General features: G+C 50.6%; 1 protein-coding gene across 1 annotated transcript in view; it reads left to right on the top strand.

Annotated features, from left to right (window-relative positions):
- The window catches only part of INPP5D (inositol polyphosphate-5-phosphatase D), a 137,809-nt gene that overhangs the window by 93,825 nt on the left and 18,309 nt on the right, over positions 1 to 25,675 (top strand). The window contains exons 10-20 of the mRNA XM_027967486.2: positions 1,230 to 1,336; positions 3,224 to 3,326; positions 5,688 to 5,884; positions 6,294 to 6,411; positions 10,770 to 10,866; positions 11,230 to 11,368; positions 13,204 to 13,312; positions 13,484 to 13,572; positions 19,691 to 19,772; positions 22,355 to 22,444; positions 24,673 to 24,786. Of these exons, the coding sequence (XP_027823287.1) occupies positions 1,230 to 1,336; positions 3,224 to 3,326; positions 5,688 to 5,884; positions 6,294 to 6,411; positions 10,770 to 10,866; positions 11,230 to 11,368; positions 13,204 to 13,312; positions 13,484 to 13,572; positions 19,691 to 19,772; positions 22,355 to 22,444; positions 24,673 to 24,786 (1,245 nt within the window). The remainder of the gene's footprint in view (positions 1 to 1,229; positions 1,337 to 3,223; positions 3,327 to 5,687; positions 5,885 to 6,293; positions 6,412 to 10,769; positions 10,867 to 11,229; positions 11,369 to 13,203; positions 13,313 to 13,483; positions 13,573 to 19,690; positions 19,773 to 22,354; positions 22,445 to 24,672; positions 24,787 to 25,675) is intronic.

Raw genomic sequence — 25,675 nt, 5'->3', positions numbered from 1 at the left:
GGTCTCGAGAGCCCGGAGGAAAATTATTCCCAACTTAGAGCTGTGTCAGGGAAGTGTGAGTATAGGGTTTTCAGGTATTCGAAGCTTCCAAAAGTGTCTCGCCCCATCCCCTTTCTTGGAAAGCTGCTAGAGATGTTGCTCTACCAAAATGAAGGCGTAAACTGAGGAAGGTGAAGACGTGGGGTCCAATACAAGTGAGACAGAGGTGAATGGATTTCCTGGATGATGGAGAGGGCGGGCCCTAAGTCATGGCTCTGCATCAGACCTTGAGATCACTGATCTCACGGTGAGAAGACCCAGAGAGGCCCTGGGAGAGAAGCCCTCAGGGCAGTGAAACTGATGAGAGCTCTTGGCCTTGTGGAAAAGAGAATTAACAGAGGGAGAGAGTTTGGACCAATGGAACAATATGGCAATTAACTCCAGGAAAAAAACAGAAAGTTGTGTAGGAAAAAGAAAGCAATCGAGGCTTGTCTGTTAAGAGCATTCCCATAACAAACACGGAATGCTTATCCGGCCAAAATGATGATGTAATTATTAGAGGGATGGTGGAAGCACTGAAATTATACACGGGCAGGGGGAGGGGAATGGTGAGGTGGGGAAAGAGGCTGTAAATGCTAAAGAGAGCTAAATCTTCATCCTCTATGGTGGGAAGTCCATATGTAATAGGAAGTACGTAAGACTGAAACACCAGGAAGTAGCAATATAAGCATCTTATTGAAAGACATGAAGTTATTAATAACATTCACAACAAAAAAATCCATTCAGGGAATTGAAAGTGAGTGCCTCTAGGGAGCAGGACACTGGAGGGAGGTGGAGCTGGGAAGTACTATTGTTCATAATGACTTGAGCCTCATTTAATCACTGACAGAAGTACAAATATTTAATTTTTCGTTTAGATATAACTTGCAAACAAGCACAAGAAGGAAGGGAGGAAGAGAGAGGAAGGAAAGGGAGAGGGAGGGAGGGAGCTGAAAAGATGGACAGGCACGCTGTCTCTGCCCTGGTCAGGCCGCCTCCTCCCGTCCCAGGCTCCACCTTCCCCAACCCTGAGCTCCTCCCTGGAAGAGCAGCGAGGAGCAAGAATCTGGGAGACCAGGCGCAGATTTGGTGCTCAGCCTGGGCCCGGAAAAGTCAGACTGCTGAGGTCAGGTGCCAGAGTGCCAGAGTGGCCTGGAGACTCTGCACGTGTTGGAGGGTGATGAGAAGAGTAAACTTCCATCCCTCTTAAGTCCTGCAGCTCATCAAGTCTCAGAAATTTCTGAACAAGTTGGTGATCCTGGTGGAAACAGAGAAGGAGAAGACCCTGCGGAAGGAGTACGTTTTTGCTGACTCCAAAGTAAGTGACCACAAAGCCCTAGGACGAGGCAGGGGGGCAGTGAGGGAGTCATGGTTTCTGAGGCTTGCTGTGTGCCTGGAAGTGGGTACCGGGCACCGTCAGCTCGCTCAGCTCTCACACCCGCTTCCCACCTGAAGCCAAGCCCAGGAAGGTGGGGGCGGTGCAGGCCAGCTAGTAGCCCCATCTGCAACCTCTGCCACCATGCCGGCCTGTGGAAGAGTGCCTCCTTTATCATCCATGTCTTACCAGCCCTGAGCCCCCTTGGGAGGCTTTGAGCTTCCCTGGGATGCACCCGGAGGCCCTCGGAGACACCCCAGATTTAAATCTGTCTCAACCAGCACCCCCTCCATTTCTACACTTGCACAGCCCCCAAGCAGAAGTGAGATTCTCTACCAGGTCTGGCTGCTAGAATAAGAGGTGGGTGGGCGGATGGAGAAACTGGGATCTGGGCATTGTGGGGGCATCTGAAGAGACAGAGTCTCTGACCTGAGCCCTCACCTCACACGTGCCAACCAGGTGCAGAAACCCAGCCTTGCGGCCCTGCTGTTTATCCTACAGCGTGCAGCTCCACTGAGCCAGGCACGGGCTCCCAGCAAGTCACGGGTTGCTGACAGTGTCGGCCCCTCGGCGGAGGGACAGGGCTCCTGGCACAGGCCCACAGGGACCGCCCCATCGAGTGCTGGAATCCGGCCGTGTCTACCTGTGTGGCAGGGGAGAGCTGATAGGAGGCTGGTGGGGACTCTGTGGGTCCCAGAATTAGCTGAGAGGGTGAAAAGGACTGAGAGGAATGATAGAGAAGGAACTGGGGAGAAACAAGGAAGTGGGTTCCAAACAGGTGGGGGAGGCATCATGCTGGGCACGTGGACAGAGGTCCAAAACCCACTTCTGCTCATGGTCACATGCTCAGAAGATGAGGCGCAAGGGTAAACCAAGGCACGTAGTTCTGAGCTGCCCCTAAACGCAGATTTCCCATAAAGACGGCCATCACAATTCTCAGTGAGCTGCTTTCTTCAGCCGCAACTTAGATTTGCAATTAAATTAGATTGAATGATAGGAGATTGCCATCTACAGAGGTCTGAGACAGTCAAACATGGCTAATTTCACATGGTGCAGCCGAAAACTCGGGCGCACCTGATTCGCCCACCTCTGCTAAGCTACGAAAGGGCCGCATCAACTTTGTGCCCTGCTGTGTACCAGGACAACAAAGTGAAGACTACAGGGAAGGACAGACTTCATGGGGTCTTTCCTTTCTATTAGTTTCTTTAGTTTAAATTTTCTTTCATTACATAAGTAATCTAATTCTTATTGGTAAAAAATAACCAATACAAATAAAAAGTTTAAAATAGAAACACTCATATACACTAGTAATCCTTGGATTCTATCCTTCAGGATGGTTTTGTGTGTTTTTTGAAAAATACAAATGCAGTGGTGCTGTTCATAGCTTTCTGTCAATTGGCTTTTCATGCCAAACAATGTATCTCGACCATCCACCCTTGTTGATGAAGTGTTTTTGCACCCAAGTTTTTAAAATCTATGGTCTTCTAGCCTGTGGATGACCCATAAAACAGTTAGCAATTCGCCTCCTAGGGCTGGACACGAAGGCCTCTAGGATTTTCTGTGTTGAAACACGTGCTGCTGTCCCCACGATGTGGTCGGGTCTTCTCAGGGTCCCTGGTTCTTTCCTTAGTCGGGTCCTTGCAGAGGAAGGGCGGGGTTAGAGAGAAGCCTCTCTCTTAAGACCTCGGGCACGTATTTCCAGATGGCTCTGCTGGAAGTCGGCACTGATCCGCTCTCCCTCCAGTTTTCTCGAAGCTGACCAGCCCTTTGAAAGTGTCATGTGCAGGGAGGCAGAGGCCTTTCTGAGTCTGTCTACCCTTCAATCCCTAGAAGAGAGAAGGTTTCTGCCAGCTCCTCCAGCAGATGAAGAACAAGCACTCGGAGCAGCCAGAGCCGGACATGATCACCATCTTTATCGGCACCTGGAACATGGGTGGGTCTGCCTCCCGGTCCTGCCTGCAGGCTCTGCTTTGCTGCCTCTGGCATCCTCGTCTGTCTGCCCCACCCCCAGCCCCTAGATGCGGGTACCCATCTTGAGACCAGAGGCAAAAGAAAGGAGCGCTGGGATTCTCAGCCGCCAAGTGCAGCTGAAAGGGGTTACATACATAGTTTGTATGGAAATGGAAAGTTTTAGGTAAAGAGTTTGAATAAATAGGTGAAGGGGCCCTTGGCCACCTTCCAGCCTTAGGCAACTCGCCAAGGGGCTTCAGGCCTGGAAGAAGGAACCTCTTTGATTTGGGCTGCCAGATTTATTGAGCGAGAAAGAGAAAAAAAAAAGATGATGCCCAGCTGAATTTGAATTTCATGTAAACAACAAACAACTATATTTTTTAGTATAAGAATTTAGCTAGAAAGACATACCTGTGTGTGCTCAATTGCTCAGTCGTGTTCGACTCTTTCTCTGTCCCATGGACTGTAGCCGACCAGGCTCTTCTGCCCATGGAATTTTCCAGGCAAGATGAGTACTGGAGTGGGTTGCCATTTCCTTCTCCAGCGGATCTTCTCGACCTAGGGATTGAACACGTGTCTCCTGCATTGGCAGGTGGATTCTACCACTGAGCCCCCTGGGAAGCAGAAATACATACTAAATATATATTAAGCTAAATATATATGCTATGTATATTTACATACTAATATATACCAAATATAATATCTTAAATACAATAACATACTATAGTAAGTATACTGAATATAATTACACTAAATAATTATTTAGTATAACAGTTCAGTTAGAAGTGCAAATATACACCAAATATCCTTTGTGCTAAACATGCATAGTGTATACTCAGGTGCTAATACACATTTTTACACTAATATGAATTATACTAAGTAATTACTTAGTTTAAATATTCAATTAGAAATTTTAAAAAATTGAGTAGATACAGAAGTTCCAGTCAATTTGAATTTTAGATACTGCACGGGACATACTTATTCCAAAAAGTATCCATTGGTTATCTGAAATTTGAATTTAACTGGGCATGTCTCCCCCACTTTGGTCTGGAGCAGAATCAGGACCACCACCCTCCCGATACAGTAGACCAGTCACCTGGGAGGAAGTGGCTGAGCAGAAGGAGTGGGAATCTGAATGAAAAAGCTGCATGGGACCCCTGGCCTGTCGCTGGGTGGAAGATGGGCTGGACTCAGGGAACTCAGGAGAGCTGTCCCCATCCTGGTTGCACTAGCCTCAGCTTCCCCAGGTCTTCATGCCCAAGAAACCTGAAGAGTCACAGCCACGCTGAAGTATTGGGTTGGTAAAAAATCTCATTTGGGTTTTACTGGAACAAACTTTTTGGTCAACCCAACAGAATGCTGGCCTAGTTCCTGTGTCCCTCACTCTCTGCCGTTGTTTCTTATTGGCCGCCTGAGTCCCTCCGCTCTAACACCTGGGGTTTCGTGCCCACAGGCACCTGGCCCTTTCCCCTCTTTCCTTCTGCAAGCATGGAAGTCTTTGATTTGGCTGTGCACCGTCCAGGTGAACAGCTGCAGACATGCCCTTCACACGCCATGGAAGGAACTGACTAGGGCAGATTGGGAGGGTCTCCCTGAGCAGAGACCACCAGGCCCCAGGGCTTATGTTCCCACCCTGAATCACAGTGGGAGCAGAGGTCAGGTCACTCCAGTTCTTGGCTTCTTGGCAGTCGTGAGCCAGGACGGTTTTCTCTCTGGGGGAAAAAATGTTGACTCAACCTCCAAGATTTGAGGGGAAATAAATCTTTATCATTGTTTCTTTACTGAGCTGTTTCGGCTCAGTTTTTGCAATGGCAGTGGAGGTGGGCAGTGGGTAGGGGCTCCAGGCTCTTCGGTTCCTCTGGCTGACTCCTGCATGGCCTCTCTCAGTGTTTGGCTAAGACCTCTCCTGTGCAATGAGGGCTTTGCTGTCTCCTAACTGTGGGTTAGAAGGCTCCATCCTAAACCTGTCAGTTGACAGTGCTGTCTCAATGGAGACAATGGAGAGTAATCTCCTCAAGGCCTGTGTCCCAGTTACCACTATAGCCCCAACGACTAGGACAGTGGCTGACATCTATGCTATGAGTTCAAGTTGCTATGTGGAATCTTTGGGTGCTTCTAGCCTTTGAAACTTAATGCTGTCTTTACAAAGCAATGTAACATCCTGGGACATGATAGTACCTAGCTCTGTACCTAAGGTATTTCGTTGGGTTTCACTGAAAACTGACTGGTTTTCAGTGACTTTGTGACCCTCCCTGCCCCACCCCTGACCATGTTTCCCCTACATCTGTTCTGACTTCTCCTGATGTACCTTTGACTCACTTGGTGTTGGGTTTTGCTGTTGAAGGTAACGCCCCCCCTCCCAAGAAGATCACGTCCTGGTTTCTCTCCAAGGGGCAGGGAAAGACGCGGGATGACTCAGCTGATTATATCCCCCATGACATCTATGTGATCGGGACCCAGGAGGACCCCCTGGGAGAGAAGGAGTGGCTGGAGATACTCAAACACTCCCTGCAAGAGATCACCAGCATGACCTTTAAAACAGTGAGTGGGGGCCATGGCCCCGGGTGGGACACCAGGGCAGTGGACCTGGCAAGTTGGGAGCATCTCCGGGGCAAGAGTGTGCTCAGTGGTCCCCCTGCCGTTCAGGGCCAGAGAAGGTCACCTGTATCCAATAATTAATGGTGTCCCTGGGCATTGCTAATCACTGGTGTGGTCCCTCTCCCTTGCCCGAGCTTGTAGGTAACCTTTACTTCCTTGAAATCTAGTCAGTGCTGGCCCTATCTTTAAGACACTTTGCATCACCTGTGAAGTATCCTTAGGGGTCCCCTAAAGTATAGGGATGACCGGCAGGCCGCCCCACACCTGAGGGAGAGGGCTGGGTGTGAAACCCTTGCTCTGGGGTCAAGCAGTGTGTCCTGGCCCAGGGTCACAGCACTGTCCCCCTCTCCAGATCGCCATCCACACTCTCTGGAACATCCGCATCGTGGTGCTGGCCAAGCCGGAGCACGAGAACCGGATCAGCCACATCTGCACCGACAACGTGAAGACGGGCATCGCCAACACGCTGGGTGAGCCGGGGTGGGGGGGGTGTGTTCTGCGTAAGCTCATTTCTGCCCACACTCGCGTGTCTATCCCTTCTGGGATGGGTGGTCCTCCCAGCCTCCACTTGCTCCAGATGGTCCTCCCAGACTACATGCACTCGGGGTCTACCCCAGTGCTTCTGAGGATCTGCCAGAATGCGGTTCTGACTCAGCACCTCTCAGGAGGAGCCAGACAGTTTTGTGTTTCTGACGAACTCCCAGTGGTGTCAGGGCTGCTGGCTGACAGACCCCACCTTGAGTGTCAGCGATCAAGGACAGGGGTCAATAGCCGTGCTGTGAAGGGTCAGGTAGTAAATATGTTAGTCTTTTCAGGCTATGTGCAACTTCTCAGCCCCGCTGCCAGCACACGAGAGCAGCTGCAGATAGCGGGAACTTGGAAGAGCACGGCCATGTTCTAGAGAACTGTGCCTACAGACGAGGCGGAGGCTTGATTCGGCCACGGGCTGTAGGTTGTGACCTCTGGTCTAGATCGAGAGACTCAGGCGGAGGTGGAAACGCTGCTCTCAGCCGTGAGCCAGTGGGACCGGTCAGGCTGCTTCAGAGGACTGACACAGAAGCGGAGGGCTGCGTGTGTGTGTGTGTGTGTGTGTGTGTGTGTATCTGTGAGTCTGTGTGTGTAAGAGAGCATGTGAGTCTGAATGTGAATGTGTGTGTGAGTTTTCTGTGTCTTTTCAGTCTGTCTGTGTGTATTTGTGAATCTGTCCGTCAGTGAGTGTGTGTGTGAGTCTGTCTGTGTCAGTGTGTCTCTCAGTCTGTGTGCATGTGAGTCTGTCAGTCTGTGTCAGTCAGTCAGTCTGAGTCTGTCAGTCTGTGTGTGTGTGTGTGAGTGAGTCTGTCAGTCTGTGACTGTCTGTGTCAGTCTATGTGAGTGTGAGTCTGTCAGTCTGTGAGTGTCAGTCTGTCTGTGTGAGTGTCAGTCTGTCTGTGTGTGTGAGTCTGTCAGTCTGTGTGTGTGTCTGTGAGTGAGTCTGTCAGTCTGTGAGTGTCAGTCTGTCAGTCTGTGTGAGTGTCAGTCTGTCTGTGTGTGTGTCTGTGAAGGTGAGTCTGTCAGTCTGTCAGTCTGTGAGTGTCAAAGGTGAGTCTGTCAGTTTGTCAGTCTGTGAGTGTCAGTCTGTCAGTCTGTGTGTGTGTCAGTCTGTCAGTCTGTGTGTCTGTGAATGTGAGTCTGTCAGTCTGTGTGTGTGTGTGTGTGAGTGAGTCTGTCAGTCTGTGAGTATCAGTCTGTCAGTCTGTGTGTGTGTCAGTCTGTCTGTGTGTGTGTCTGTGAATGTGAGTCTGTCAGTCTGTGAGTGTCAGTCTGTCAGTCTGTGTGTGAGTGGCAGGGAGGGCATGGGGGCAGGTGCACCCACACGGGGGCCATGGGTGGCGCTGAGGGTGAGGCCAACGATTTCTGGTGCTTGGCATCAGGGACGGGACAGAGCCCCAGAGGTGACAGGAAATAGATCTGCCGCCACTGAACGTGAAAAGCTTCCTCAGCCTTTCTGCTGACAAACCGCAAGCTGCCCGCGTCCACACCCACTTGTCCGCCTTCCTTCCTGTGGCAGCAGCTGCCCTGCTCTGACGCCCACGCCCTCTGCTGCCCAGGAACCCGCTTCTAGCCCTCCGAGCCCCTCTGTGGGGCTGCCTGCCCCCTCCACCAGCTGCCGGCCACAGCCTGCTCAGACCTCCCGTTACAAGACAGGACCACCCTCAGCGGGACGGAGCTGACTGTGCCCCCACCCAACCCAGCACGGTGCTGGGCTCCCGAGGCGCCTGTCCACCGCACACAGGGCTGCTCCCACAGCTGGACAGACAGACTGACAGCAGGATGGTGGGGAGTGAGCATGCCGGCAAAGAGTGTGTGGCAGGGGGTGGGCGGCTCCAGGGGCTACTTGAGGTGGGTGGGGGTCTAGGGGCCTCTCCGAGAAGTTAGAGGGCTGAGGAAATGGGAGGAGCATTCCACGTGGCAGGAGCAGCAAAGCAAAGCCCCTGTGGTCACTGGGCTCTGCCTTACAGGGTGACGGGCCAAGGCCAGAGAGGGAGGCAGCAGGCCCAGGCAGTCCGAGTTCCATGGCTCTTGGAGAGCAGCTTGGAGGCAGGGGGTTTCCCGTGCACCATTTTCCAGTCCCTGCTTCCCTCCCCTCCTCTTCTCCTCTGGGCCAATCTCCCCCCATTTCCCTCCCCTGAACTGGCTCCCAGCCATGGTTAGCACAGGGCAGGAGTTCACTGGGTGCTGGCTGACTGGTGGAAGAGCTGAGACCTCCGAGAGGGTGGACCCAGTGCCAGGCTGTGTGTGCTAAGTGCTTGCTGTGTATCATTTAATACAAACACCCTGTGGAGGCAGGGACTATTGTGAGCCCCACTCACAGACACGGCTCTGGAGGCTACAATGATGTTCCCAAACCTGCCCAAGGCCGTGTGACAACGACGTGGTGGGCAGGGCCTTAAACCTAGGCCCCAGGCTGGGGAGAAAGCTGACAGGAGGGGCCTCCTAGGGACAAGGGAGTCATCGCCAGGGCAGAGGGGAGAGAGCCTTGGGTCAGGAGACCAGGCCTGGCTCGTCCCTGGGGCCATCTCGTTGTCCAGCCCAGACAGAATGTTAGCCAGCTGGGTGGTTTTACATTTTGAGTACCAAATTAAAGGAAAAGGAAACAAGGAAAGTCAATCTTCACAATCTATCTTATCAAACCTCCTGGAAGTGTTAGTCAGTCAGTCGTGTCCGACTCTTCGTGACCCCATGAACTGTAGACCGACAAGCTCCTCTGTCCATGGGATTCTCCAGGCAAGAATACTGGAGTGGGTTGCCACGCCCTTCTCCAGGGGATCCTCCCGACCCAGGAATTGAACCTGGGTCTCCTGCTCTGCAGGCAGATTCTCTACCGTCCGAGCCCCCAGGGCTCGTACATTCAAAATATTACCATTTCAATGGGTATTCAGTTTAAAGGTTTATTAGCTATCTTACACTCTATTCTTCTACTAGGCTTACAATTCTGTTGTGTCTCTTATGCTCACAGCCCATCTCATTCAAGACCAGCACATCTCACAGCTGCCATGATGGGCAGAGAAGGTTCCCAGACTTTGGCATGTGTCAGAAGCACCTAGAGCAGGGCCAGCAGACTTGTTCTCTAAAAGGCTAGAGAGTAAATATTTCAGACTCTGCAGGTCATGCTGTCTGTGTCATAACTACTGGACTCTATCTAAGGGCATAGCTGTGTTCCAGTAAAATGTTTTAGACTCTGAATTTTATATCATTTTAATTTCATATCAATTTAATCAAAATATTATTTTGATTTTCCCCCAACTATTTGAAAATGTAAAAACCGCCCTTAGCTGGTGGTGGGACAGTGTTGGCCGAACTCCTGACCCAGAGGACTTGTTAGACAGGGATTGCTGACTCCCACTCTCAAAGTCAGTGGACATGGGGTCTGAGAAAACTCTGGGAGATGGTGATGGACAGGGAAGCCTGCACTGCTGTAGTCCATGGGGTCGCAAAGAGTCGGATATAACTTGGTGACTAAGGGCTTCCCTGGTGGCTCAGTGGTAAAGAACCCACCTGCCAATGCAGGACATGCGGGTTTGATCCCTGAGTCGGGAACATGCCCTGGAGAAGGAAATGGCAATCCATTCTGATATTCTTGCCTGGGAAATCCCATGGACAGAGGAGCCTGAAGGGCTACAGCCCAGCCCATGGGGTTGCAAGAGTCAGACAAGACTTTGCGACTGAACAACAGCAAGTCCCAAAGCTCTGATTCAGCAGATCCGGGGCGGGGCCTGCGATGCGCACTTGCACCAAGTGCCCCGGTGGTGCTGATGCTGCTGGGCTGGGGAACGCACTCTGAGAACCACGGGTCTCAGTGCAGGTTTTGGCCTCTCCAGGAAGCTGGGGTTTGCTGGTGCAAGGTCAGCCCCACCCCAGCCACCGGCTCCTCCTTCTACCTCTTTCTCTCAAGGTTTCTGAGTATTTCTGATAGCCCTGCTTGGACCTGTGGGGAAACTCTCACACACACACACACACACACACACACACACACACACATCTGCTTAGAGCGTGATGCCAGGATGACTTAACACCAGCAGCATCCTCCCTCAGACCTGCCGAGAACCCCAAGGCTGCCAGCTGTTCACCCCGTTTTCTTGTTGTCCTAGAGGAATCTCACCCCCTGCCTCAGTCACTATCCCCTGCCATCTGTCAACCTAGATGAAGCTGCTCCTTTGCTTCCGTGGCCTCCACTTTTCCCCACACCTGCTCTCTCCTGATGAGTGTCGTGGCTTCACCCTGATTTCCCACCACTTAGCCACATTGCCTGTCGGGTGTTTTGACTTCTCCCTTCTCCTCCTCCCTTTAGGGAACAAGGGAGCCGTGGGGGTGTCGTTCATGTTCAACGGAACCTCCTTGGGATTTGTTAACAGCCACCTGACTTCAGGAAGCGAAAAGAAACTCAGGTAATGGAGCTCACTCCCCGAGAGCAACTTTTGGGGTTATTTGCCCAGACAGACCTCAACACCTAAACCCCGTAAGCCCTCGGCCAAGACCCTGCCCTGTTGGCCTCTAAGGACTTTTCCTGTGATCTCATCAAAGGCAACTGCGGCGCAGGGGTGTGGGTGAATCTTGATGACTGAGTCTCTGCAGAGCAGATGCTCCTGGGGCCCCGCCCTGCATTCCCAGTCCAGCCCAGGGACGACATCAGATGGGTGGTTGCTGGAGACTTAAGTCTCACTTCCCCACATGTCCCCCTCTGACTTCCCGGCCCGTGGAGTAGGGGACCCGTGAGCCCGTGCTAAGCTGGCTGCTTTTCATTCCATTAGGCGAAACCAGAACTATATGAATATTCTCCGGTTTCTGGCCCTGGGAGACAAGAAGCTGAGTTCCTTTAACATCACTCACCGCTTCACCCACCTCTTCTGGCTCGGGGATCTCAACTACCGTGTGGAGCTGCCCACCTGGGTGAGGGGCTCTCTGCCTGGGGCCGGGGGCTGCACAGGATAGAGGCTCCCTTGAGCTGGCTCAGGGTGGAGGTCGTGGAGACACACAGACCAAGCTGGTCCAGAGGGACCACTCCTCTGGGACTCGACACTGTTCCAACTATGGAGCCACTGCCTTTCTTTACCATTCACCTCTGCTCAACCTGGGCTTCCCTGGTAGCTCAGCTGGTGAAGAATCTGCCTGCAATGCAGGAGACCCCGGTTCGATTCCTGGGCCAGGAAGATCTGCTGAAGAAGGGATAGGCTACCCACTCCAGTATTCTTGGGCTTCCTTGGTGGCTCAGCTGGTAAAGAATCTGCCTGCAATGTGGGAGACCTGGGATCAATCCCTGGGTTGGGAAAATCCGCTGGAGAAGGAACAGCTACCCACTCCAGTATTCTGGCCTGGAGAATTCTGTGGACTGTATAGTCCATGGGGTCACAAAGAGTCGGACACAACTGAGGACTTTCACTTTCACTTTCTGCTCACACCGACTTCCCACACACCTGTTCTAGCCACCCCTCCCTACCATCTCTCTGCCCCTCCAGTGCCCTAGCTGACCAGCAGCAGTCTCTCAACTCACCAGTCCCAGATCCCAAGGAAAGGCTGAAGTCTGTGGGGACCAGCTCAACTTTTTTCCCGAATCATGGGTCACCAGGTAGCCTAAGGAAGACAGTCCTGAATTTGGACACCCATCCAATGAGTAGCAGTCAGAGGGGGGCCCCGGCACAGACGGCCTTGCTCCCTTGGGGAAGGCAAAGGATTCTCTGGGAAGGGGGTGAATTGGCATGGCCCCTGGACGTGATAAGAACAAGACACGGTCATTTTTGTGCTCCTGAAAGAGGGGGCAGGGGCCAGGCCTGGGAGCAGAACCACACCTGTCTGCTCCCTGGGTAACAGGGGTTCTTTGCACTGGTGTCTGTGCTGGGGGAGGGGACAGTGGAGACAGACCTGAGTTTACAGTCGAGAGCACAATCGGCCTGAGAGGACGGCCTCGGGTCGCCACAGATCTCTGACGGTGGGATTGGACCTGGGCCTTGGGGCTCTGCTCCCGGACACTTCCCCAGGCGTCCCACATCCTGCACCTCCTGGGCCTCCCTCTGCCTCAGTGGCTCTTGGCCCATCTGCACCTTCCTCACCCTCCCCAACCCCTCCCTCCCTCACAAGATGCTTCTCGAGAATTCCTCCTCTCCCCCCTGACTGAGCAGGCAGAGGGGATGGGGGGGACAGGGGCCCCACAGATCCCGACCCTTCCCAATTAGGGGCCATCCCAACCATTCACTCCCCAGAGGGCCGGCCCAGTGCGTCTGCCAGAGCGGATGTAACATAAGTCCTGGGAGAGAGGACACCTGGATCCCGAGGCTGGCACAGCCCACCAACGTCATGGTGACTCTCGGAGTCTGAGCCCAGATCACAGAGGCCTGCTGCCCACAGATTCAGGGGCTAGGGTCTCAGATCCTTTCGTGGCCTTATGAACAAGCTGTCTCACAGAGACAATGAGAGAGCAAGGGAGACGTACCTACCAAGGGAGTCTTATAAAAAGGATGCCAGAAGTCCGTGTCCAAAAATAGTGTCCCTCTGCAAATTTAGAAGAGCCAGAAACTTCTGTGATTGAGTTGATACTTCACTATACTTGCAGGGTTTTCCTTATTAAATGATTGAGTGTGAATAAGCACCAACCTGACATCTCTAGAACCCGGGTCTGGGGCAGCTTTGGGAGCTCGGAGTCCCGGTATGGCAGGCATGTGGGTGATGTGCCGCTTGTCATGTGGTGAAGGGGTCGTCTCACCAGTGGCCCGGCCATGTCTTTGCCCCAGGAGGCAGAAACCATCATTCAGAAGATCAAGCAGCAGCAGTATGCAGACCTCCTGTCCCATGACCAGCTGCTCATGGAGAGGAAGGAGCAGAAGGTTTTCCTGCACTTTGGTGAGAACCACCATCCTTTTCTCGTGGGCCCCCTCCGTCCATCGTTCTGTCTCCCTTTTTCCCAAACATCCTCACCGGGCAGGGAAGAGTGATGCCTGGAAAAGAGGCAAACTTGCCCAGATGTGAAACATGGGGAGTCAAAACTGAAACCACCCTTTTGTTTGATTTCAGAGGAAGAAGAAATCACATTTGCACCCACCTACCGTTTTGAAAGAATGACTCGGGACAAATACGCCTACACTAAGCAGAAAGCCACGGGGGTGAGTCCTTTCCTGTCCTCTATCTCCACCCACCTTGCACATCTCATGCCTCCTTTGTCCATTCCATAAAGGCGAACAGGAAGTGAAGAGAACCCTCATCCACCAGGTGACAAAAAAGAAATGGCACTAGAAATCCTATGTTGATCGTATCACAGAGAAAACCCTCCCCTAAGGAGAGGCTGGGCGAGCAGACATGGCCACTGCAAGGAGCTGGCTCACGATGCTGGTGTTCACGCGCGTGTGTGTGTGTATGTGTCATGTGTGTGAGTGTGTGTGCGTGTGTGTGTGTGCGTGGTGTACCACATCTTCTTTATCCGTCCATCTGCTGATGGGCATTTAGGTTGTCTCCACGTCTTGGCTCCTTTAAGTTGTGCTGCAATGAACATTGAAAGGCATGTAACTTTTCGAATTAAGAGTTTTCTCCAGATATATGCCCAGGAGTGGGATTGCAGGATAATATGGCAGCTCTATTTTTAGTTTTTTAAGGAAACTCCCTACTGTTCTCCATAGTGGTTGCGCCGATTTACATTCCCACCAAGAGTGTAGGAGGATTCTTTTTTCTCCACAGTCTCTCCAGCATTTATTTGTAGACTTCAAAAAATAAAGATGCCCATTCTGACCAGTGTGAGGTGATACCTCGTTGTAATTTTGATTTGTGTTTCTCTAGTAATTAGCAATATTGAGTATCTTTTCATGTTTCTGTTGGGCATCTATATGTCTTCTTTGGTGTCTGTTTAGGTCTTCTGCTCATTTTTTGATTGGGTTATTTGGTTTTTTTTATATTAAGCTGTATGCGCTGTTTGCATATTTTCTGTCTCTTTAAGTCCTATAAATATATTTGCTAATCTGCCAAGTGAATCATCATTATACTAGCTTCTTTGCTTCAGGATGTATCAGCGCCTTTACAGGTTTATGAGCACTTGGTTCTCTGTGGGACAATTCATGTGCCAAATTCAATTGGTCATGAAATATCAGGTAATATCTTATGAGACCACTTGTGTTCCATGGAACAGTGAGGAAACTGTTGTAAAGCATTCATTCCTTCTTGTTCAACAGGTATTTACCGATGACCTGTGATGGGTTAGGCACTGTCCTAAGTGGTGGGAGATCAAAGATGAGTTAGATGTCTATCCTCAAAGAGTTGATAGTAGGAAAGACTAATAAAGATACAACTAACCAGAAAGTGAAAGTGTTAGTCACTCAGTCATGTCTGACTCTTTGTGATCCCATGGACTGTAGCCCACCAGACTCCTCTGTCCACGGGGTTTTCCAGTCACGAACGCTGGAGTGGTAGCCATTCCCTTTTCCAGGACATCGTCCTTCCTGCACCGCAGGCAGGTTCTTTACCATCTGAGCCACCAGAGGAGCCCTAAGCAGAGAGAGAATATAATGTGATGCCCAGTTCTATGAAGAGTACTCACAGAGGGAAGTAACCACCAGGGCAGGGAAGAATCCTGGAGGCTTCTTGAAGAGGGGCTTTGTGGTGCCTGAAGGGCACTTGGATTTCAACAGGCAGGACAAAGGCGGAGGGGGGCTGATCCACTTCAGCTTGAAAGGATTGCCGGAGCAGATGCTGAGGCAGGAAATTCTGGCACCCATCACCTTCTGGGAGACGGCCCAGGGGGACCAGCCCTGTGCTGGGTCCTGGGGCCGAGGGGTGCTGCAGTGGGGAGGTTTCCTGGCCACTAGAGGCCTGGGGAAATGGAGAGAATTCTGGGCAACACCTGGGCTCAGGGGCAGGCAGAAGACTGGATGGCAGTGGAAGAGAAAGGCCAAGAGTTGGGGAGATGCCTGCACAAAGCAGGAGATAGAGAAGGGGGAAAAAGCAGAGAGGAGGAGAGCAGGCCCAGGACTGCTTCCACGAGGAGGCTGAGACCCGGGGCAGGCAGGACATCTCGTGAGGTGCTCACTGGCTGCTGTGTGGCTGGACTCATCTGGCTTAAAGGCACCATTGGGGCAGGCCCACGGCAGGTACATTTGGAGGTGGTGAGGGGATGGTCTAGGTGGACTTGAGTACGAGGAGAAAGAGATGGGGGCCTGAGATGGCAGAGAGGAAGGTCCTTGATGCCAGGCAAAGCATTCTCACCCGTTAGATGAGTACCTGCTTTAGGAAGCCACTACAAGATCCCCTGAAGGGCTGGCAGCATCACGGTGATACACAGAGAAGACTGGTCTGCATCAGTGTAAAGGATGGGGGTGAGGCAGGGGACCAACCAGGAGGCTCCCGCTGAGAAATAACTGGGCCTGAAGCGGGAGCGGAAGCAGTGAAAATAAAAGAAGAAAAGCAGGATTTATCGATCCATCTGACTGACGTTAACACAAACTGTGAGATCGGAAGGCAGAGCTGGCTCCGAGGGGGAAAATAGAGCTTGTTTTCAGACTCACTGTGTAGCGTGAGTGGAAAATCCCAAAGAAAACATCCAGAGGGCAGTTAAGAATACTAGACTGATGCTAAAGCAAGGTGCCAGGGCTGGGTCGTAGATCTGGGAGCTGTCTGCACAGAGAAGATGGTCAGATCCATGGGAATAGGTGAGGTCGCCAAAGAGTGCATGGATGATGACCGTAGGAGAGCTATGGACAGATCTGGGGTCATCTCCATTCAGAGAGGGGAGGGAGAAGCAGAGATGACGAAGGAGACAGAAAAAGAGTGGATGTAGGTGGTAGAGGACCAAGCAGACAGCTCGAAGCATCACAGAAGCCAGGCCGAGGGTCGGTGGTCCGCAGCGTGGAGTGTGTGAGCCAAGGAGAACAGGTACATTCACGGGACCTCTGAGCAAGCAGCCGGACTTGGGTTCGGGGGTTTGGGTGGACACTAAAAGAACGGTTGCCATAGAGGTTGTTTTGTTTGTTGGCTGCGCTGGGGCTTCGTTGCTGCTGGTGCGCGTTCTTTAGTTGGGGCACGTGGGGGCTCCTCTCTACTTGTGTGCGGGCTTCTCGTTGTGGTGGCTTCTCTTGCTGTGGATCACGAGCCCTAGAGTACAGGCTCAGTAGTTGTGGCACTCTGCCTTAGTTGCTGTGAGGTATGTGGAATCTTCTCAGACCAGGGATCGAACTCATGTCCCGTGCATTAGCAGGTGGATTCTTAACCACGGGACCCCCAGGGAAGTCCCTTGACTTAGAGTCTTGGGGGTGAGATCCAGACTGCAAGGGGGTCAGAGTGGTTCTTCACCCAGAATGTGCAGGTGAGTCACTAGTGAGTCTTTTTAGAAATGATGTCTCCACCTCCTCGCCAGAGGTTCTGATGCAACAGATCAGAGGTGGGACCCTGCTCTCTGGGTCTTCGTAAAGCTCCACTGACAATTCTGCAGAGCAGCCAGTGCTGAGAACTGCCGTGTTAAGAAGTAACCGTTTGGCAGCATCTCTGAAATCTGAACGTGCATCTACCCTGTTCAGCAGTTCTGCTTTGGTGTACACCCGAGAGAAAGCAGTGCATTTGTTCACCCAAAGACAGATACAGAGACGTTTACAGCACCTTTGTTTATAATGTCCAAAAACTGGGAGCAACTCTATTTCCAGCAAGAGTAGAATAGATGAATGTGATTTATACATACAATGGAATACAACTGCAGCAATAAAATGAGAACACACTTATACAAGAAATAGGATGAAGAAGGTGGAAAGAAGCCAGACACAAAAGAATACGTGCTGAATGAGTCCACTGACAGGTTCAAGAGTGGGCAAAATTAATCAGTGGAGAAACCTCAGTCACAGGCGTGTTTACCTCTCAGAGGCGGTAGTATTGACAAGGAAGGGACACAAACGGACCTTTTGCGATGATAGACAGTTTCTACAGCTTGATCTGGGTAGTGGTTAAATGGGCATATACAAATGTAAAAAGAACCTCAAGTTGTACAGCGTAGATTACCGCACTTTACTATTAAAAACAAAGAAACAAACAAACTGAAGTCGCTCAGTTGTGTCCGACTCTTTGGGACCCGATGAACTGTAGCCTACCAGGTTCTTCCATCCGTGGGATTTTCCAGGCAAGAATACTGAAGTGGGTTGCCACTTTCTCCTCTAGGGGAATCTTCCCTTGCGTCTACTGCATTCGCAGGGAGATTCTTTATGGGCTGAGCTACCTGGGAAAATCAGGTTGTATATACCTCAAGTTAGGAGAGAGTAACGGGGAATCCAGAAATAGAGGCAGTGAAGAGAGAACATTTTTGAAAGAAAAGTGGCAAAAAAGAAAAAAAGTAATTGAAGGACGTGTCAGGGATAGGCTCTTTTAGGATGAGAAATATGTTTGCAGGCATGGTGCTAGTAGTAAAGAACCACCCTGCCAAGGCAGGAGATGTAAGAGACGTGAGTTTGATCCCTCAGTCAAGAAGATGCCCTGGAGAAGGGAATGGCAGCCCAGTCCAGTATTCTTGCCTGGAGAACCCCATGGACAGAGGAGCCTGGCGGGCTCTGGTACGTAGCGTCACCAAAAGTCGGACACAACTGAAGTGACTTAGCACGCAGAGGAGAAAGAGCTAGAACTTAAGAGGAAAGGGGATATTCATTAAGGAGGGTTGCTACTGCCAGTTTGCATTGTCTGTCACACCCAACAGACATCCTGCTCACGGTGTATCTTGGAGAGTGCTTGTCATAGTACATATTGTTTGAATGATTAGATATGTAGGTGGATGGATGGCTGGATGGCTGGCTGGCTGGCTGGCTGGCTGGATGGATAAGTAGGTGAGGGATGGATGTGTAAGTGGATGGGTAGGTTAGTAGATGGATGGATGGATGGATGGATGGATGGATGGATGGATGGACGGACGGATGGGTAAGTAGGTAAGGGAGTGTCTAAGTGGATGGGTAGGTAAGCGGATGGATGGATGTGTGAATGAGTGCCTGATAGATGGTGAATGAATGAGTTCAGGGGGACGGATGGCTACAGTGTGTTATTAAAGTAAATTGTTGGAGAAAATAAGCAGAGATTGGATTGAAAATCAGGTAGAGGGGTTCATTTGAGTCCAAAAAAAGCAAGAGAATATAAAGCAACAAGACAGTATGAAATAGTGATGAGGATAGGTAAGGGAGCACGGCCAGGCGAACCTCATTAAAGGAGGGCTGTAGGTGTCTGAAACTGTGGGTCTTGACCATGGAGCCAGGACTTAAGGCAGGTAGAAAGAGTTGAAAACCACTTCTGGGGAAATTCTATAAAGAACCAGCGGCAGATGAACCCAAGGATTACAGATACCATGAGTTAATCTCTTCTTTTATGATTTCTTTTAAAAGTAGCATGCATTTTTTTTTTAACAATAGTAACTTGGACAAGGAGCTTTAGGGGACATTACTATTTAATGAAATATTTAAATATTCATAGTCCATGGGTCACATTCTGGATTATAGCAGAGTCAACAAGATTCCTATTTTTCAAAAAGTTTCTAAATCACTTAATGGAAGCCAACTTGCAAGTAAATATAAATATAATCAAATGTTTGAGGTGCTGTGATAGCAGCGGGTGTGGAATAATTTTGGGGGCATAAAATAGAGATGGAAAATGGTTATGTCACTCATGATTCTAGAAGTGTTGCTATCTGCTCTTTCTTCTGAACCTTTGCTTTGGGCCTGGTAATTCTCACTAAAAATAGGAAGAGCAGACATTCATGATTCATTCTTAATCTCAGAGTAAAAGCCTTAAATATTGTAAGGGGTAGTTTCGTTTTTGCTTTGTTTTGCAAATACTGTATCAGAGTGAAGCAATTCCCTTCTATTCTTTAATATATATACTTAATCTTGAATGGATATGAAATTTTGTCAGATTCTTTTTCTTTATTTGTGGATGCAATATGATTTTCTTCCTTTCTGTTAATATAGTGAATTACATTGAATGCTTTTTCATATTAAAATACCTTTGCAATTCTGGAATAAATCCAATTTGGTAATGGTATATTATCTTTTAAAATATATTGCTAGATTTGATTTGCTAATACTGTTAAGTATTTTGTATTTATGTTCATGAAAGGGATTGGCCTGAATTTTTGTATCTTATAGTATAATGGTCTTGTCAATTTTTTTACCTCCAGGCTGTGCTAGCATTAAATCTATCTATCTATCTGTATCTGTATCTAGCTAGCTAGCTAACTAGCTATTAGATAGCATTTTACACAACCTTGACTTTGACTTGCAGATGAAGTACAATTTGCCCTCCTGGTGTGACCGAGTCCTCTGGAAGTCTTACCCCTTGGTGCATGTGGTGTGTCAGTCCTATGGTGAGTAGCAAGTTAAGAGGTCTCACTTTCCTAAGTTAAAGGGCTGCAGTCCATCCACCTGCCTAAACTTGGCATTCAAAGCAAGCCTATCATGGGGGTCTTTAGAAAGGAGAGAGACTGGTCTGGAAGTGGCACAGATGAGCTGAGAAGACACAGCTGTCTCCCCCATCCCGCCCAGTGTCTGGGCTGCATTGGGAACGGGAGGAAAGCCAGGCCTCACTTAGGAGCTGCACGGTCTTCCTGGAAGGGCCAGGTTTGCACATGAAGGTGAAGAGGTCGAGCGTTTTGCTGACGATATTTCACGGCATGCTGAAGAGGGTTTAGAGAGTAGTAAGTGGGCAGGAAATTGGGAAAACAAAGGTGGTGAATGTCCCGACTCAGGAAGTGGGAGTAAACTTTGAGCTTGGGTCTCCTGATGGTAACATCAATAGTATGTATCAGTCATCTCTGGCTGCGTAACATCTATCTGAAAATCCACTCCCAGCCTGCAGGCTGGTTCAGGCTGCTGCTGCCTGGGTCCGGGGATTCCTGGCAGCCAGTCCCAGCTGTGGACGCGCTTGCCCAGTCTCTGCTTGCTTCACATTCACTAATGTCCTCTTGGCCCAAGGAAGTCACGTGGCCAAGCCCAGAATGACCGTGGGAGCCGGGACCCACAGGGCACACAGTCACAGGGAGGCCACCTTCCAGGTTTCGAGCAGTTACTCTAGTGTTAATGCTGTCATGCTCAGTACACATCTAAAGTATGTTTTAATATTTATTTATTTGTGCTGGGTCTTAGTTGCAACACACAGGCTCTCTGATGTGTTTGCTGTGTGCCGGACTTTTAGTTTCAGCCTGTGGGATCTAGTTCCCTGACCTGGGATCTAACCTGGGCCCCCAGCATTGGGAGCTCAGAGTCTTAGGCACTGAATCACCAGGGAAGTGCCCCATATCTAAAATATTTTAAAGAACAATTAAAAAAAAAAAACCCTGCTTGTCCACCCTTTAACTGCTCTTCTGTTTCCACTACAAATCTGTGGAATCTCCTGCTTCATACAACACGGGACCCTCACTGACTTCTTCCTGCCAATGGCCAAGCGTGTTTGAGATGGGGTCCTGCCTCCCTCTTCCGTTCTGTCTCAGTATAACGAGGTGCCCTCCTCCTCGCCTAGCTAAGCTTTTCACTTGAGCCCTTTGTTGCATGCCCTCCTTCTCCCCTAGTCCCAGCCTCCCCACCATCTTACTTCTCCTTGCTTCTCTTTCTCCATCCATCTCCTTGTCGTTTCAAGTTGTCTTTTTCAGAAAGAAAAATGATTTCTCTATTTATTTATTTTTAACATTTATATTTGGCTGTCCTGGGTCTTGGCTGCCACGCACGGGCTTTCTGTAGTTGCTGTGAGCAGAAGCTAGTCTTTGCTGCCATCCTGGGGCGTCTCATTCCAGCGGCTTCTCTTGCCCTGGAGCACTGGCTCTCAGCGCACGGGCTTCAGGAGTTGTGGCACAGGGGCCCGGTAGCTGTGGCTCTTGGCCTTTAGTTGCCCAAAGCATGTGGCATCTTCCTGGACCAGGGATCGAACCCGTGTACCCTGCGTTGGCAGGTAGATGCCTATCCTCTGTACCTCCAGGGAAGTTCTCAGAAGTTGTCTTTCTGATGGTTGTTTGCCAGTGAGCTCCTTTTTTTTTCTTGTTTATTGGACACCTATTATATTTCTCTTGTGAATTTTCTGCCCGTTCGCTTTGGTTGTTGGAGGGGTGGGATGTTAATCTCTTTCTTTTCTTCCTTTTTGCTGATCTGTAAATGCCTTATTGAGAAGGGTATATCTCTCTTCATTGTCTTCCAGTCTCCTGTGCTGTGTGTCCTTCAGCCCAAGAATGCTGGCCTTGTCCCATCATTGGCCTGTCATCCTCATCTCTTCTCAGCCTTCATGTCTTCCCCCTGAAACTCAGACATCCTTGTGGCTTCTGCTACCACCTAACATCCTGACTCCAGAGCAGAAGATAAAATCTCCAGCCCTGAGTATTCAGCCAAACGTCTCCATGTAACTCTATCTATCACAAGCACTTAGAACTCTAGGCTTCCAGACCCTCTTCTCTTTCTGTTATCCCCTCTAAACATGCTCCGCTGCCTTCCCTTCTTATCTGAGTACCAAGCTCCTTAAAAGAATCATCTATACTCCGTTTCTATACTTCCATCACCTCCACGCTCTTGAGAGGCATTGTGGGTTGGGGGACAGTAATGAGATCCCCATCCCACTCTAGGCCGTGAGCTCCTCATCAAGGCAGCAAAGTGCTTAGACCGGAAAAAAAAAAAAAAAAAAACCCACAGTTCACACACACAACGATCTATATATTTTAAAACTCACAAGTCTTTAGGGGAAAAAAAAAACTATTATGGGCAATATTTAGCCACGAAAGAGAGGGTCACAGGCTTTCACAGAGACTTTCAAGCAAGGTTGTGGAAGGTAATGAACAGCCATATGAAACCATCAAACTTGTGGAGGCTTCCATGCACGTCAGTTGATTTCTGCTGTGTGTTCGCCATCCTTGGCTCGACCAGGAGGATCTCTCGTCCCCTGCTCAGAAATTCCTTCCCTCCCCTGCAGGTAGCACCAGTGACATCATGACCAGTGACCACAGCCCTGTTTTTGCCACATTTGAGGCAGGAGTCACCTCCCAGTTTGTCTCCAAGAACGGTAAGTGGTGGGGGTGGAGTGGCGCTGTCTGTCCATCTCTTCTCCGTGCAGACAGGAGGGCTGGGCGCTCATCTCCTGGTGGCAGTAATCAGTTGTCTGCATTAGATAAAGGTCCATCCTTCCGGCTAAGCCCGCAGTCCGCACGTCGGGTCCCTTCACGTCCAAACTGCACCATGATTTCAGTCCAGAGCGTGTTCTTTCTCTCTTTGGCAAGGTGCCGGCTTCTTAAAGCCTGTTTTAATACAGTCTTTAAAATTGGGAAAAATAAGTGATTGCCAAGGTGCGGCATAGGTGTCATCAAAGACGATTCTGGATGGGGCACGGATGAACACTTATTAGTAACGCATTTATTTTAATATGCTTTAAATGTGACGCTTCTGTGTAAGGCTTGCAACACTGGTTTTCCATTCAGTCTGTGATGCACTCTTATATGTAAATACATTTATTTAAGGTTTTAAAGTGAGTCTATTTAAAGGAAATGTTAAGTCAATATTAGGACAGGTGCGTGGTAGGCAGTAAAAATTGTGAAGATAGGATGCAGATGATAGCATTTGAGGAAATACTGGAGTAAATAATACTCTATAGATCTGCAGGTAATTTTGCAAATAATCCAGCTTAGCTGTGGTTGCCGGGCCAGCCTCATCCGAGCAGAGGCCTGGACGTTGTCTGCAGCTTGTCCAGCCCTGGGCCTGGGTGACCAGAAAGCCATGTTGTCACCTGCTCTGCCCCACTTCCACAATCAACAGACAATGAGGGTTCGTTTAGGAGGGCTGAGTGCAAGGCCTAACACAGGTTGGAAAAGCCTGGTTTGCTCCTCGTCCTTCATGTCAGTGTGGCTGGAACCCTGTCTTCCTGAGACATTCTTGCCTGTGGGCTGTTGATCTGACATCCACGGCCCCAGCAATGTGACCTCTGCTCTCCACACAAAGCTTGATCCACCATTCTGTCTCCTTCCTAGCTCTGGCCTCTGTGCCTTTCCAGAATCTTCCACCTCTTGCTGGCTCCCACCGCTCTCTCTGTTCTCTGAGTTCCTGCAGCATTGATAAAGCAGCCCATACATCACACGCTCGGTGAGGACCCTCATCCCACCCCCAGAGTCAGCCTTGCCCTCCGTCTACTGCAACTCAGCACACAGTAGATGTTCACAAACACCGATGACTGGGATTAACGTCTACCTAAGCGGAGCATGGCCTTGGTGCTGGTGTTTAAAAAAAAGAGGAAAGCTAAGTGAAATAAGACAGAGAAATGAGTCGAAGATATACTTGTGGTATCAATTATATCTGGGGTCTTTATTAAAAAATGCCAGTATTATTTCATATAGAGTACATTGGTGGTTGCCAGGAGCTAGTGAAGTTGATTGAGAGGGGAGGACAGGTAAGTCAAAGGTTACAGATTTCCAGTTATAAGATGAAGTTCCAAGGCTCTAATATTCCACATGATGACTATAGATTATAAATTACAGCATGGTACACTTAAAATCTGCTGAGAGTAGGTCCTAAGCGTTCTTACCAAAACACGCGAACAAACAGTTAATGATGTGAGATGATGGATGTTATTACCTTGATCTTGGAAATCATTTCACAGTGTTTGGGGTGTATCAGCTCAGCCTGTTGTTCACTCTAAGTATACACGATTATATTTGCCAGTTGGTCTTCAATCAAAGGGAGAAAGAAAGGAAAGCAGGAAGGAGGGGAAGGGTAGAGGGAGGAGGGGTGTGTGTCCTTGCTCTCAGGTGGCTCAGAGTTTGTACAGAAGGACGGGACACTGTTCACAGTCAGTCTCAGGACGCTCGCAGAAGCGTCATCTACAGGAGGACCGCACCTGCAAGTTACCTGGTCCCAGCGAGCACAGGGAGCTTCGAGTAAGGAGCAGGAGGAGCCATGCCTGGCAGGAAGAGCAGGCCTGCCTCGCTCTGTGAACTCAGAAACAAGAGAGGTTTGGGCATCTACCAGCCCTCTTTGCCGGACCCCCTGGGGAGGCCACGGCATTAAGCGCGTCACCCAGGGCCTGCACAGCTTTGGTGGCAAAGCTGAGCGTAGAAGTCTTCCCTCTGCCCTGCACCAGCTTGGACTCATCAGAGAGGCTGTTACCGGTGTGGGTGGTGGGATTTCAGGGGACACCCTCCCTCCGCTTAGACCTTGGACGAGAGGAGGTAGCTCGGTGTTGCAGGGGAGGAGGGGGGCTCCGGACACACTGTGGAACCGAACCGCTGCTCTCCCTCATTCCAGGCCCTGGGACCACCGACAGCCAAGGGCAGATCGAGTTTCTTGGGTGCTACGCCACACTGAAGACCAAGTCCCAGACCAAATTCTACCTGGAGTTCCACTCCAGCTGCTTGGAGAGTATGTGCTCACTCAACTAACTGCCTTTTGGGGGAGCGCGGGCAGGGCCCCTTCACCAGCGCCTGGTCCTTGGTGGCGCTTCTCTTCTGTCTCTGGGAAGGCCTTCCTGATGGGCCTTGGTGGGGACGGGGTCAGGGAGTGGGGCTGCGGTGGACAGTACAAGAGGACACCCGGTTACTGCGGGGCCCCCAGTGGCCTGTGATGCTGCTGCTCCAGGGCCGGGGTGGTCCCTGGGGCACAGACGCACCAGGTGGGCAGCAGGGCAACTGGATCCTCTGCCTGCCCCTCCGGGAGGAGTTTGGCCCACTCATGGGTCCCCCAAGCCAGGGCTCTGGCGTGACCAGAGAGTCCTGGGCAAAGGTCCAGAGCTCATGGAGGCCGGGATGGAGCAGCTGCTGGTCATCCCCTGCTCTTCCCCAGGGTCCCCTCCTCTTTCTTGCATCATAGACATCTTTCTCAGCTGGTCTGAGCATCTGAAAGCGAGCTAGAGATGGACAGCCTCCCGTCAGCCAGGAACGGTTCGCACACAGCTGGGTTTAGGAGACAGTCTTTCTAGGTGGCGTTTCTAGGCATACTGTCTAAAGCCGCGCCACAGGGAAGCGGTCTGTGCTGCTTCTAGCTCTCCTCGCGGAGATGGCCCGGAGTGGGAAGTGGGGAGTCAGCCCCACAATAGCAGGCCCTGTGTCACGGGGTGACAGATGCTTCCAGAAACTGGGAACAAGACATGGGCCGCCTGCTGCAGTGCCGTCCCACCTCCCTTCCTCCGCAGACTCTGCCTCGGCTCCCCCCCTGGTGACAGATCCGCCTTCTCCCTGAAGTCTCCCCAGTCCCAGTTCACCGAGCAAGGGCATAGCACTTCCAAAAATGACGAGGATTTTTGTGCGGGTGT

This window comes from Ovis aries, chromosome 1, assembly GCF_016772045.2.
Source record: "Ovis aries strain OAR_USU_Benz2616 breed Rambouillet chromosome 1, ARS-UI_Ramb_v3.0, whole genome shotgun sequence".
Taxonomy (NCBI): Eukaryota; Metazoa; Chordata; class Mammalia; order Artiodactyla; family Bovidae; genus Ovis; species Ovis aries.
The sequence above is the reverse complement of the archived record's forward strand: the minus strand, read 5'-3'. Positions and strand labels throughout refer to the sequence as shown.